The sequence below is a fragment of the Falco naumanni genome, chromosome 10, assembly GCF_017639655.2.
Source record: "Falco naumanni isolate bFalNau1 chromosome 10, bFalNau1.pat, whole genome shotgun sequence".
NCBI classification, from domain to species: Eukaryota; Metazoa; Chordata; class Aves; order Falconiformes; family Falconidae; genus Falco; species Falco naumanni.
In genome coordinates this window covers 8,414,484-8,428,804 of record NC_054063.1, presented here as the reverse complement: position 1 = coordinate 8,428,804, position 14,321 = coordinate 8,414,484, and the positions used below count along the sequence as shown (strand labels likewise).

Sequence of the window (14,321 nt, the reverse complement as noted above, 5' to 3'; positions counted from 1 at the left end):
AGTTCTGACAGAAAAGAAAAACCAACAAAAAAGTTTACTTTTATAATAGCGGTATATCTCTCACTCCCTGTTAAGCAGAATTCACTTGTTTCAAACAGCACAACTCCTTTGGAATCAAAATACCTAAGACAACATGTTACATCTCAATTTGAAACAAAATTAAATTGCAAAAGCTAACCAAAGACTTGTGTATTGCTCCATAGGTTTATTTTTAAAAACAGTCTACTGGAGGAGAAAGGTATTGCTGCTTTCCACAGAGCTTATAAAAATATTTGAAAGAGTGTTAGATATTAATTTGAAATTCTTATTTAAATAAAAATTGCTCAGTTAAAAAAAACCCACAACCTCTCTGACATATGTCAACTCAAAGAACAGCATCTTACTAGTCACTGTAGAAAAAACTAATTTGAAGTATACTTCATGTAGTTTCCCATTCCTTAATTGCCTTTGTATTGAGCACAAGCATTCACAATACTCTCTGCATCCATTCCACTCAAGGCTGAGCCTGATGCATCTAAATCTAGTCTGATAGTTTGGCAGAAATCCTGCCTCAGCTGGTATGCTTATGGCCTTTCACTGAGGAGGTCACAGCAGGCTCATGAGAATGTCACTGGCTGTGTAAAGTATCTTGCTCAAATCATGGGCTACCAACTTGGTGACTGAAGATAAACTTGCCCCCTAAGAGGTTTTCAAATTGTTCTTACTAAATTAAAAGATCATGAGCAATATACTCAGCAACTCTGAGTTAAAACAACAAAGAAGAATGTGGCCAAATAGAGACAAGTTTACATTACAGATAATTCTCAGGTGTTTGGTTTGTTGGATTTTTTTTTTTTTTTAATAAAGAAAACAATAGCCATTCTGGGACCTTCTGCAGAATTTTTGAAGGGAGGCAGGAGAACCTGCACAGAAAGGAGACCTGAATCACCTCATCATGAGCTTCCTGTTGTTAGTTGAGAAAGGAACTGCTGACATGAAATTAAAAGTTCACCAACGCCACTGGAAACAAATGATCCAAACAGGATGTGCATGCATGTGTGCAGACACGCACAAATCCCAGGCATGGTACTTTGTCAGCAGCTGGGATGTTGCAGGAAAACAGGTTACGGATGAAAAGTATGTGTCGCAACCTCTTCACAATTCCATTTATCTTCTGACTTGATGTTCACTGTGAGCAACAATCTCTCTTTTCCTTGACTACTTTGGGAAGAAGGTGGCATTGACCTAGCCCAAAATTAAGAGGACTCTAGTTAAGTCTTTCCATGTGTTCTAGAAGATGTGGGAAAGTAGTACTATGCCTAAAGGAGAAGCAAGGGACAACGAAAAATGTACATGTTCCGCCACTTCCAGTGAGCTTCTCTGTAGTCTTCTCTGATCTCTCTGCGTGAGCTCTCTTACAGTTTCTACGCAGCCTACTGATGTTTGCTATTTCTGCCTGTTATATAGGATAGAGGAAGAGAGAAGAACCACTATTCTCCAAATCTGCCTTTAAAATTTTCTTCACTCTTCTAAGTTTTGAAGAGAAAACCTTCAAAGTTAACCAAAAAAATCAAGACACCCAGTTTTAAACTTTTTTTTTTTTTTTGAGTGCTGGGAGAATTCTGGAAGGATTCCAAGGAAGATCTTGGAGTTCCACCTAAAAGACTGTCTTAGATTCTAAAGTAAGATTTAGTCTGCCTTCAATTAAGAACATAAGAACACCTATACTGAGCCAAACTAAAAGTCAATCTAGTGCAACATTTGGTTTCCAACAGTAGCCAGCAGCAGATGCTAGAGAAGACTGAAAGAACAGGTCAAGCATATAGTGACACATTGCCAAAAATATTCTCCCAGCATCCAACCAATTTGTGGCTTAGTAAATTCCTGAACTAGAAGTCACATGTTTCTACCCAATAGCCTTGGATATGATATATATTTCCTCTATGAATGTATCTAATTACTTTTGGAATCCAGGGACTTATTAGCATCTACAATATCCTACAAGCAGTGCCACAGCTTAACTTTGCACTCTTTGAAAAAGCATTCTTGCCTTGTTTTTCTTGAACCTGTCACCTGAGCTTCATCTGATGCTTCCCTGTTCTTATACTGGCAAAGACAATGGCAAGTCACTACTCTTGGTGCCACTTAACATTTTATAGAACTATCATATACTCACCTCTTGTATTTCACATGTTTGGTCATCATTGTTGCCCCTTCCTGTACCTTTTTCAATGTTCTACACCAGCTGCTATGAAAAGTATACATTGCCTCACTATGAAGTGTACATGGACATGGAGCAGAATCACAAAAACACATTTCTCCTTTTAAGAGAAAGACAGGATTGTGACAATTGAGCTATTATTTGCTTTTGTACCTCAGGCAGGTGCACCACTTGGAAACTCATTTCTACTGATGTTACCTGAGAGGTTCCAGCAGTACCTTTACAAATAAGGTTCTGAGATAAAAGCTTAAATAAATAGAACTTTTCCTAGACACACACACACACACACAAGTACACTACAGTAAACAAATTCACATTACAGAATTAAAAAACACAAATCGAAATAAACAGGACAAAAATGTAAATTTATTGACATTTCTTCGGTTTCTTTACCTCAAAACAGAAACTTATTAGAAATTATGCTTAATATAGCTCCTTGTTAAAAAGGACAAAGTTATGATTGATTTAAACGGGAATTAAACAGTAGCTAGGGGACAGGTAAAAGTTTGTTACTACAGGCCAACTAACCTTGAATTACCTTTCATTTTATGAAATATTAAGGCATAGCCAAACACAACACAATCTGACTGGCTCTCTTAGGATCTCTCAATTATAATAGACAGAAGCATAATGAAAAGAACAGTGTATAAGCCATTTAATTATCCTAATTGGCCTTCTCTCAAAATCTGACAACTCCTAGTGACACTAAAGGACAGATTTTAAAATTTATTCTACTCTTTTTGCAGAGCAACACAAGCACTGATAGTAATCATCCAGCAACTGGGATAATGCTAAACTATAAAGTCATGGAAGTTGCACCACCCATTATTATACTTACATCATGCTTTACGGAAGTCTAGTAAAGTAGGCATCATGAATTTTGAGCATCATGCTACATTTTACTATTGAAAGTATGATCAAAGAAGTTTTTTCCAAACTTACTAACTAATGGTCTGTTCTACAGTTCATACCAGATGTTGTCCTTGCCCAATACACCAGGCCCTACTCTTCCCAATGCAAGAAAAGAAATTAAAAAATAAAAATCCAGCAACAGTGCCTGAACAAGAATAATTTAATTTTGCCCTTATTTCCAAAAAGTGTCGTCTCAAGAGGCTCCTTTCCAATTCTATATTTGAGAGAAAATTATTGTTTAGTTTTCTAAATCACTTTCCAAAGTGATTTAGTTTGACTCCACATCATTTCAGTGTTCAATCTTTTGTTCTTTTTATGCAACAATACCCACTGGAGCTGCTCATGATAGTGAAGCACAATCATTACATTTGATGTTCTCTCTTTTAAGAGTCTGAAGACTCTCTTAATTATCATTTTAATTCTTAGATCACAATTGGCTTTTGCTGCCAAATATTGACATTAAACCACTGCAGATAGAGAAAATGCCTTTCAACATACCTTGGCTGCATATTGCTCCAAAGCACTGATGGTATCTGGATCAATGGCAGCATCTCCTGTATGAAGGCCTGCCACTGTGCCATCAGCTTGAATGGCTAAAATCGTATCTGACTGTGGCATTTGCACTGTGTGGTGAATATAGGCAGTAGTTCCGTCCTCCAGCTGGACTGCTTGTAATGCACTCTGGTCATAACTGTCTGAAAAAAGTATTACAAAGTGTTATGAAAGAAAAGGAATAGCAAAGTCTGCATGTTACACAAGAAACTACTGCTGTTTAGGAAATGTCTCCTAAAGTCACTTGTATGTATGAGATATATTAGTGGCTATAGCGCTCATATATGAGAAAAACAAATACTTAAATTACCATTAATAGCACTGATGTTTTTTTTTCAGGACAACATCTCCCATAGCTTTATTTCTGCACACTTACAAAAGTGCAAACCCAATTTTATATTGGTCTACTTTTATTTACAAAGGAAACCAGGAACACAAATATGCTATTTCATATCCACTCGTAATAAAATGAAAATAATGTAACTAGTGTGCTGATGTCAGTACTTCAGATTTTAGAATTCATAAATCTGATCATTTTAAGAACAGATTCATAGAAATATGCAAAAGAAACACATAAAATATAGGATTATGTTTAAGGAAGACATTCTTTCTTATATTGTCTCCTCTACTATTGCTGATTGTAGAATGTAATACTTGTCATGACAGTTTAAACAGACTTAAGATATCTACTTGTTCAGTTTTTGTAGAGAAATAGTACTATTTCCAAGACTACTGTAATCATCTTCTGCAGAAATCAAAGTAATCATTTAAAATAAATATGCTTGCATTCTTGACTGTCAGCTAACTACCTAATGGCAAAATCATCAATAGCACGATCTTTAAAATCGTCATAATATAATAAATATTATAAATAATTATTAAAAAATCTAAAAAAGTAACAAAAAAGTCAAGCTCTATATTCTTCAGTTCAAGAGGGACTGACTGATTCTTACCTGCTTTTTCTTCTCATTTTCACATGTAATTATTGCTGAAATCTCTATAAGCACTTACATTCTCTACTAACATGACATATACTTACTTTAATGTGACCCTGCACTAAAAAAAAAAGGTGAAACATTCTGGTTTTGATTCTGCTTGTAGCTGTTACATGAGGCCCAGATAAGGAACAGAACCAGTCTAATTTCAACCATTTCCAGATGAAAAAGTAAAACCAACAAGTACTCCATTGGGAATCACACTAAATGATGTCATAGTCTAAAGAGAGTACCGCATGTTATACTGCCGAAGTTCTGTTGAATTACAACGTAATAAATCACACTTAAAAAAAAAAAATTACCTTTTGAGGTGTGATGAATAAATGCCGTAGTTCCATCTTCCAGCTGAACTGCTTGTCCATCTTCAAGACGCAAGCTGTCCCCTGTTTGGAAAAAAGAATTACAATGCTGCAACAACAGTTTGAAAACCCCATTAGTTGGAAAGATTAAATACTGAATACCTAGCATTACAAAATACCTAAGATCTCTTCACAACTGTTTCCATTAAAATAAGAAATCAAGCTATTCTAATGACTCTTAATTACTTTCTATCATTATTTATCAGTAAAATATTATTTTAGAATATATTACTTGTACTATTACACTTACTGCTTTTAGACATGGGTACATGTTGAACATAAGCAGCAGAACCATCCTCTAATTGAATCACTTGGCCATCCATTAATTTACCATCTGAAATACATCAGTTAGAATTCTTAAAATATGTTCTGTATGACACATCACAGTTTAAACACACAGCTGATAACTTTCTGGATCAAAATATCAATAAATTATCACTGAGAAATGATGTTTGGTTAAGAGTAAGCACAGTATGACCATACAGAGGTTTTGAAATTCGGGGATAAAAAAATGAAAAAGGGTTGATGTCCTATCCAGCAGGCTGAATGTTGATATTCAGGTTTGAAATGTAAAGGTCATCTCACTTTTGTTTGACTTGTGTTCTGCATGTGATACCTGTATCTTTATTAGCAGCAGAAATACGTATTTTATAGTATTACTGTAATACTTGTAATTCCCAGTTGGAACTGGAACTTCATAAACACTGTACGGATTTTTCCCGACTTTATAATCCAAAGGGGTTTACAATCCAAAAGCAGGGTTAAAAAGGGGAATATGAATTCAATACCAAGAAACTTCTAGTCACCTTTAGAATTGTGCTGTATGTAAGCAGTGGAGCCATCAGCAAGTGTAACTGCTTGCAAACTTACACCTTCCATGTTTTCGATGTTGTCACCATCTAGCAAGGAAAAAAATTTCATATTCAGTATTACCAGCATCAAACCCTAAAAATCACAACTTAACCACCTCCATAAAAGATTATATGTCCTTAATGCATAATGACTTCAGAAATAATAATAGGAAGTAATTTTTACTTGCTTTCTGATTTTTGAACCTTGAACATATACTAGGGTCGCATGTTCAAGATTTTGCTCTGTAAACGTGACAGCTAGAATGTTACTTTCCTTAACTAAAAAAGTTACAACGCCACTGAATAAATAACTACAAAGCCCAGGCTTTAGGAGAAATATCAATTAGGTCATGAATATCAACAGTGAAATAATGATACATATATACTTGTATTGATTATTTTGTTTTGTACACTACTATTTGTCAATAAGATGCTCAAATCTGTTTAAAGTAAAGCACAGATATTGGAAAAAGTTTTTAACCATGTAAAATCATAATGAAGCTGTCTGAAAATACCAAGTTTAAAACAGTCCTAGATCACCAGCCTACTCTAAAACTCAACTTGTTTAATACATACTTAGATATAAACTGATATTACAAAGTATAAAACATTAAAACCACAGTGAGAATAAACTCGGATTTTAAATCTCCAATCTTGGCATATTTACACTCCTATTACCTTAATTAAGAGATCATTTCCTTTCAGAATTAAATAAGTGACCATAATAAATCTCAGTTAACTAAGAATAATTGTTAGATTTTTCATTTAGAATACACAATGTGAGTTTGAGAGTTTTATCTGCATTTAAAACAGGAAAGACACAATAATGTAAACATATTTTAACCTGAAGGTTCACCTTGCACAGCTACAGCTTCTGTTAGACAAAGTGTCACATGCTGGGCCTCCATTCCTCCTCCAGAAAATTCAGTCATTCCCTGAGAGTCTCGATTTATCTGAGCTAATAACATTGTCTACCTAGAAAGAAAGTATTCACAAAACATAGATAGAAAATTTAGATACAGAACCAGAACTAGTTTAAGACAATCCAAGTTTAATTGGTTTTTTATATAGCTGCTACAAATATTCTATGTTACCTTCTGTATAAAGATGCAACAAATGATTGTCTCACCTGAACAATACTTCAGAGGAAAAAAAATCCCAGTTACCTGAAATAAGTAAATATTACTACCTTGATTACCTAAGCCATTAAGAACTTCAGGCAGCAGTTACTAAATTGAAGTGCATCAACCACATTCAGATTTCAGTTAAATATGAATTGCTCAACCAATGTAAAAAGGATAACAGTGGTAATTAATGATGGTATAAGTAATGATAACTTTTTGTCCTCAGAATTAAAATAAAGCTGACAATTCACCCATGGTCACCCATGACAACAGCAGGGCTTTAACTATAAACATCTCTCTGGTGCCAGTAAGAGGTTTAGAATCAATCACACACTGGGAAATACACGCTGCATTAGCAAAAGTCTGACTGAATGATCCAACTATTTCCCCAAACTTTCCAGGAAGGTTTCTATTAAAAAAAAAACAAAAAAGCCCCAAAACTTAAAAAAAAAAATCCCTCCATGAAAATAATAAAGTATCTCGTAATAAAATGTATTAATAAGACAACAAGACAGTGATTAATGAGCAACTGCATATACCTTATTGAACCAGAAATAGCCATCCCTTTGGCACACGGATTTTTTTTACCCAGGAATGTTTCAATATGGGAGATTAAGAAATCTATGGAATCTGAAAGGCTATTAATATTTTTCAGTATTACTAGATTAAAAAGCTATAAAGGAAATATATAACACTGCATTCTACTCAGATGCTGGCTTTTACCACAGAAAAAACCCAACCCACAACCAACATAACAACAAAACAAAACACACAAAAAACAACCAAAAAGTCACAGTTCTGCAGACTGTTTAGTTAATGCAACATACACCTTGACGCAGGTGAAAGGGGGTAAAAAAAAAAAAGAAAATGTCACATGGTACTGCAATCTAGGCTACACAGCATTAAAGCAACTTTCCCGTCACCCCGATCTCTTGATAGTCAAAGAGTTTTCCTTACAAAAAGAGGCAGTTAGATAATCTCTCAAAAAGGTTACAGATAAACAATCAAAGCTTTTAATCTTAGTATGGTTCTGTGACCTGCTGTTTTCTAATTCAAGGCTGACAAGAACAATCTAGGCTTTTTAATTTACTTATGATTACATTTCTAAATAATTAAAATATTTTTACCCCTACAATCCAGAAATCTGCCCTTGAATGAGCAACTCACCAATGGTCTCAAAGACCACTGAGAAACTCATGCTTACATCAAAACTAAAGAGTAACAAAAGCAAAATTAGACCATTTCGGTATTCCAGCATGCTTGCAGTATTTCAAAGGTTTGGTACACTAATTCAGTAGTTGAAAATTATACCTGAGTAATATTTTCCAAATACATTCAAGTGGCTTTGAACCAGACTATTTCCTAGAGAGGCAGGCAGCTACCTAAGTTTCTTAGCCTCAGCAGAAAAAAATCAAAGCCGCCCCCAGCTGCTGCAGCCCTGCTGCTTTTGCCATCTGAAATGCTTCAACCCAGGTGCTGTGCACAAAGCAAACATGTCACTGTGGTCCAAGTCCCGGTCATTTTTAATGTGGTGTTATACCAAGTACCCAACATTACCTCCTGAAATTGGACCTGGAGTCTAAATCAGGTTGGCATCTGTGAGAATATTAGTTTGGCTAAGAGCCCCATTAATAGAATAGACACAGTTTAATAAAGAAAGCGGAAGGGGCGGCTTTAAGAAGGTTTTAAGCCTCCTGTAAAAAATAGCAAGTTTTTTCATGCACTACACTGAAAATCAAATAAGAAAAAAAAATTACTACTAATGATCAGTTCACAATTCAGTAACAAATATGTCTTCCAAGATTAAAATCCTACATATCTATCTGGAACATTGAGGAGATTAAAATATAGGCTTGCAATACAGAATTTAAACCATGAAAAACTCTGAGCATCAAAAAGAAGATACAGTTAATACAGAAGCCAAAATATAATTCAAAAGAGGTATGAAAGATTTTTTAACATCTAAGGGAAGATGGGAAATACTTGTTCCCAGCATCCTTCTCAAGAAAAGAAGCTTTTCTATAAAGTGAAATCTCTAAAAGAGATGTAATACAACAGAAAAAGAATCCGTGCAGAGAAGCCATCCAGACTAGATTGCATTTATATACTTCTGAAGAAAATGAAACACCTAAGGATTTTTTTAATGCTATTATCTAAAGGACAAGGAATTGCCTAAGGACCTAAGAGATCCTGAGTTCAACTCCTTCCTCTGCCATTTCCACGTTAGTAACTTCGGACTAGTTAACTTCTTTCACAATTACTCATTTATCCCCTCTATCACAAAACAGTGACAAAACACTTACTTAGAAAGCACTTTGCTTGTAAACCAAAAATGGGAAAACATGCAGTAGCTACAGGATTGGCTTAAACAAGCATTGAAGCGAGTTAAGTGGCCCTACCCTCAGCAGTCATATACTGCGCAGCAAAGATCAGAAAACTGATGCAGTTAAAAAAAAATAAACTAGCACCAGAAGAGTTTTATTGCACACCAGTTTGAAAGGACTGCTTCTCTGAGGTACTGCCAGCTCGTAGAAAGTTAAATTAAGTAACTATGGTATCAGATGCTAGTGGTTCACAGAGGTTGTCTTCTTAACTTCTAACAGTGCTCTGTATCGTCAGTGTTTTCCATCACTCAGTTTTCAGGACACCTCATGGAAGTAAGCTGCAAAGCAGCCAGACCATTTCACACATTGGAGAAAAAAGGCTACACAACCACTGGTTTTGACTAGAACTATATTCTGAAACAATTCCAGCAGGGACTGCATCTCAAAGGCCTTTCAGCTCAGGTCTACTTCAGAGTATTCCCTCTCTTAGACAAAGTATCTTCTAAGAAACCCCCGGCATCTTTAATACATTATCTGCCTTGAAAATAGAATGATGTCCCTCCTCCAGAGCAGCCAGTCAATGCAGACAACTGCAAAGTCCTGAAAGAGTCAGAGCAGAACAAATTGCTGAAAGGGTTGATGGCTATTTTGGAAAAAAAAGAAATCTAATTAAGACAAATTCAAGGGCTAAAGGAGCAAAAGTGTTCAGATTATTTTACAGTGTTTGTTATTGTAGCTGATCAATAGTTATCACATTTAAATAATAATCAGAGTGAACTGCTGCAAACACAGTCACTGCTTTCCTCTATTCCAGATCATCTGGACAATCGTACTGTAACTTACACAGTGTGTTACTGTTTTCTCCCAATTCTGACTTGTTTATAATTATCCCTTCCCATAAATCCTCTTCCCAATCTTCTGTCCTTCCACTAGCTTCTTAACCCCAGCTCCATCCCTCCTCCTTGAATTACCAGTTTCCTCCTTCAGCCAGTCCTATCATGACACCAACTCTCCAACACATCCATCTTCCCAAATACAATCCCATCCTTCTTGTCAAAATAACCTAAAACACTCTGATGTCCACACCAACTCCTTCTTCAACTAGTCCTCAGGTCCCCCCTGGTCTGCTCTACGTGTCCATCACACCACTGCCGATCACCTTCCTGCATCTTTGTCTCAAGACTGTTCATGTTCTGACCCACCTTAGAGGTACACCCTCTGTACGGGAGGTGGTAGCGCTGGCACCCTCTCCAGCGGCAAAACCCCAGCTTTCACTCCCTCTTTGGCCATACAGCAGTTTTCCTCTGCTACTCCGCTATTCAGGGAGGAGTACCCTCAGCCAAAAGCAGATGTGCTGCTTGCTTTCCACCTCTCTTCTTCCTCCCTAACGGAGAAGACAGGCTAACCAGACAGGGCTGAAAGCTCTGAAGAAGAGGATGGGGAAAGAAGTTAACGAGGACATAAAGCTGGCACATGCTATAGACAAATGGCTCAGGCTATCACACAGATATTGCTGCTAAGGTGTTACTTACTTTCCTTCCCCCCCCCACCCCCCGTAAGAAAGGTGAAATACAGGAACAGATTGCCAAGAAAGGTTATGGATTCTCCATCCTCGTAAGTGTTCAAAACTCCACTTGATACAGCCCTGGTCAACCTGGTCTAATCAGACCTGCCTTGATACGGGCAGGACTAGGTAACCTCTGGAGGTCCCTCCCAATTTAAACTGTGCTATGATACCTAATCATTTTTATGTTGCATACATTTCAAACAGTATCGCCATGCTGTTGGTACATCATTCACCCCGCAAATCTAGTTCTATCGTACCCTTTTCATTGCCTTGTTTTTTTTAAAATCAGGCTATTTTCATCAAACTCAAGTCTCCTCCCTCACTTAGCTTTAGTGACCCGCTTCCACCCCTTTTCTGCTAACTGGCTTACATACTGCTTTCTCCTCAACTTCCAGCAAATTAAGTCTTCATCATTCTTCCAATCTGAATCTCACCAGCTTCTTCCCCTAATCCACCTCATTGCTTTTATTTCCATGCATTTGCATCACTGCGCTTTTTCTTTAAACCTCCTGTCTGCCAGGAAGTTTGTCAGCAAGAACCTGGGAGAGAAAGATTTCTTTGACCCACTCCAAACATTGCACCTCATCAGTTAAAAAGCAGCTGAATGCATCCATTTTTAGGAAAATCCATGAACCCTGGGGCGGGGCCTGCATGGCTACTCAGCAAGATTGACACACATGTATTCTGCTTTATCTCAAGAGCCGTCCTACAGAAAATACAAGTACAGGCTTAGTCATGAGGTACTCACTGAAGTGGAAACTTGACACTTGACTTTGTGAACTCTTGCAAATCTTCACAGATCACACACACGTTGCAATTTTCAAAGGCACGTTAATGATGATACTTGGGAAGACTTTCACAAGAACGGTAATGCATATTGCATTCCTGAAATTATTAGTCACTGAAATAATCCCATGGTATATTCATGCAGAGAAAATCTTGCCATTAAGATGGTTAAAATACTTCCCATAATAAAATCAGCCTGAGACAGAACATGCTTAGACTGGAAAACCTCTGAACTAAAAACAGTAGCAGAAGAAAGCAACAGCCATTTGCAAGAAGTGATGCTGAAACAAGTCTCGCACTGCTAGTGGCAAAGCAAAAGCAGTTAGTGATGCGCATTGCTGACTCTATTACGCTTTTTGACAAAAGCTGCACCACCAATGTAACGCCCCAGTATAACACTGATAGATAAAATATGCCATCCAGCAGGGTACATCGGTGCAATTTTTTTATTTTTAAAAAAAACAAAACCAAACCACCCTCCCCACCCCCATTCTCTGAAGAGAAAAACCTGTGAACTCAAGTATGCTTTGAGTTTTCAACACTCAAACTAGAAGGATGCAGGTGGTGGGGGGCAGGGGGGCGTTGGTTAAAAAGAGAGGATTTTTCATGAAGACTTCATCAAGTTGCCTGTACAGAGAGGACCTCCTGTATTCTCCCCTCCAGTAACAGAATCTTTTGGATGCTGTCACTTGTTTTGGAGAAAAGATGCACCGTTAGAAGAAAAGTTTTATGTAAGCCCGCTCTAGCAACTGGAAACTGGAGTCTCCGCTGAAAACGAGGAATCGACCAAGGGGAAGAGCAGGTGGGATTCTGGCCATGGAGGAGTGAAGCAGCAGCCGAGAAGAGGCCAGCATTGCTCAGCCCCGGGCTGACACGCCACCGCATCGCTGGGCAGAGGGAAGGAAAAACCTCCAGCAGCTACGGCAGAAACTCCTTTGAGAAAGAGATGATGCTTAGAGGATGGAATGGAAATGGAATAAAGTTTGTGAGAGCAGACATGGAAGAAAATTGGCATTTATAAAATGCAATCTAGCATGAGCAGAAGAACTGGGAACGACAGGCAGGAAAAAAGCTGCTCCGCACATTCAGCAACCTTATGATTGTTCACCCTCCTTGCACAGACAGCTCTGAGAAGTTTGAAATAATACCCATTTATTTCATTTGAAAATAAACACCACTTTTATTTTTTACTTCTAAATAATGTACAAAACCATTGTAATTTTATAAACTTCATAAAAACAACATATAAAAACTCGTCAAGAAGAGTAAAACAGCAAATGACACATAACCCTGCAACAATGAAACTTTCATTAAGGAATTCCAGGAAACAGCATTCTCATGTTTAACAAAGCTGGAGCCCAAAAATCAGTTCAAGTGTGTAGCACAGTAACATAACTAAGGTCTTCCTGAATTAAATACCAGCTGCATTAGTGTGCTTAACAACTGATATGATGGCAAATGCCAGTAATTTCCCCAAACTCGCCTTATTAACAAACATACGTGAAAAATCAAAATTAGTACGTATAATTAACATTCTGGTTAAATATACCTCAACTGAAAATGAATGTGCATTACAGTCTCCATGCAAACCATGACTGACAGACTGAAAAACTGACTAGTCCAGATAAAGTTTTTTTTAAAGGACACAAGCATATAGCTTACTGATTACATGAAGTCATTTGACAGTTCTAAGCTGAGAAATAAAAACATAGCAGAACTAAGGCTCTCTAAATCTTACTTCTGTTCCCACATGTACCTGTGTAACAAACTTTTCTACTAATACACCAGAAATCTGTTGCTGGGTCAGAAACGAAATCTAGATCCTGTGGATGCTTGATCAAATGCTTCAAATAGACAAGAGATGGATTTCTTTCTTCATCAACAGCCCCTACCCTTTCCAGTATTTTAGCATTGTATTTAAACATTGATTTCATGCTATAATCCACACTGACTTTGAGTGAATAAACATAAACTAAATGTTACACACTTCTACATGCTTTCTCCTATAATCTTAACTTCTTTTACTGTGTTTTTCCAGTCTCTTGTAAAGGGAAGCAAAACATAATTAAACAGTAATTTCCACAACATTAATCGTGCACCGTATAAAATGGAAACAAGGCTGAAATACAGAACACATAAACCTCTACTAAAGAATCTGGTAACAACTGTTGGATTCAAACAGAGGGATAATATATGCAGTTTAATAGCAAATTACACAAGTATTTGTCTAGATAGAAAAGAAGTGTGGTGAATTATGAACCACGGGCTCTAAACCCTGGTTCTGGAGAAGAACCTGATCAAGACTGACAGCACTGTCAACTGCGTAAGCATGACATATACACTCTGAGTGGCAGCACAGCTAACTTGCAGAGACTCATGTTGCCCAAAGAAGAGGTTTGCAGTCAGACTCAAGGCTCCTTTTTACTCTTTTTGCCCTATTTCAACCTTTCTGCGCCACCAGAGATACATTCTGATCATAATGCAGTTGAAGACTAATTCACTGCCACAAAGTTTGGTATCTCTTCAGAAATAACATATAAATGCAAGACCAAATTTATCACTGCCATAACCAAGTACAACTCTTAGACTTCTGTGTGAGCAGTGAGAACCAAATTTAGCCTCGCATAATTACTTTATGTTCCGACAGTCTT

At 37.0% G+C, this 14,321-nt stretch overlaps 1 protein-coding gene across 8 annotated transcripts in view; it reads right to left on the bottom strand.

The window, feature by feature from the left end:
- Positions 1-14,321, bottom strand: part of ZNF143 (zinc finger protein 143) — a 41,906-nt gene that overhangs the window by 21,681 nt on the left and 5,904 nt on the right. For 5 of the 8 annotated variants that reach the window (XM_040607856.1, XM_040607853.1, XM_040607849.1 and 2 more), the window contains 5 exons: positions 6,714-6,844; positions 5,825-5,917; positions 5,269-5,352; positions 4,962-5,042; positions 3,611-3,807 (listed from right to left, as the gene is read on the bottom strand). In XM_040607856.1, coding sequence (XP_040463790.1) covers positions 3,611-3,807; positions 4,962-5,042; positions 5,269-5,352; positions 5,825-5,917; positions 6,714-6,837 — 579 coding nt within the window. In that variant the 5' untranslated portion in view covers positions 6,838-6,844. Of the gene's footprint in view, positions 1-3,610; positions 3,808-4,961; positions 5,043-5,268; positions 5,353-5,824; positions 5,918-6,713; positions 6,845-6,998; positions 7,036-11,632; positions 11,733-14,321 lie in introns of those variants that run through there. The other 3 variants (XM_040607855.1, XM_040607851.1, XM_040607857.1) reach the window with 3 other exon arrangements.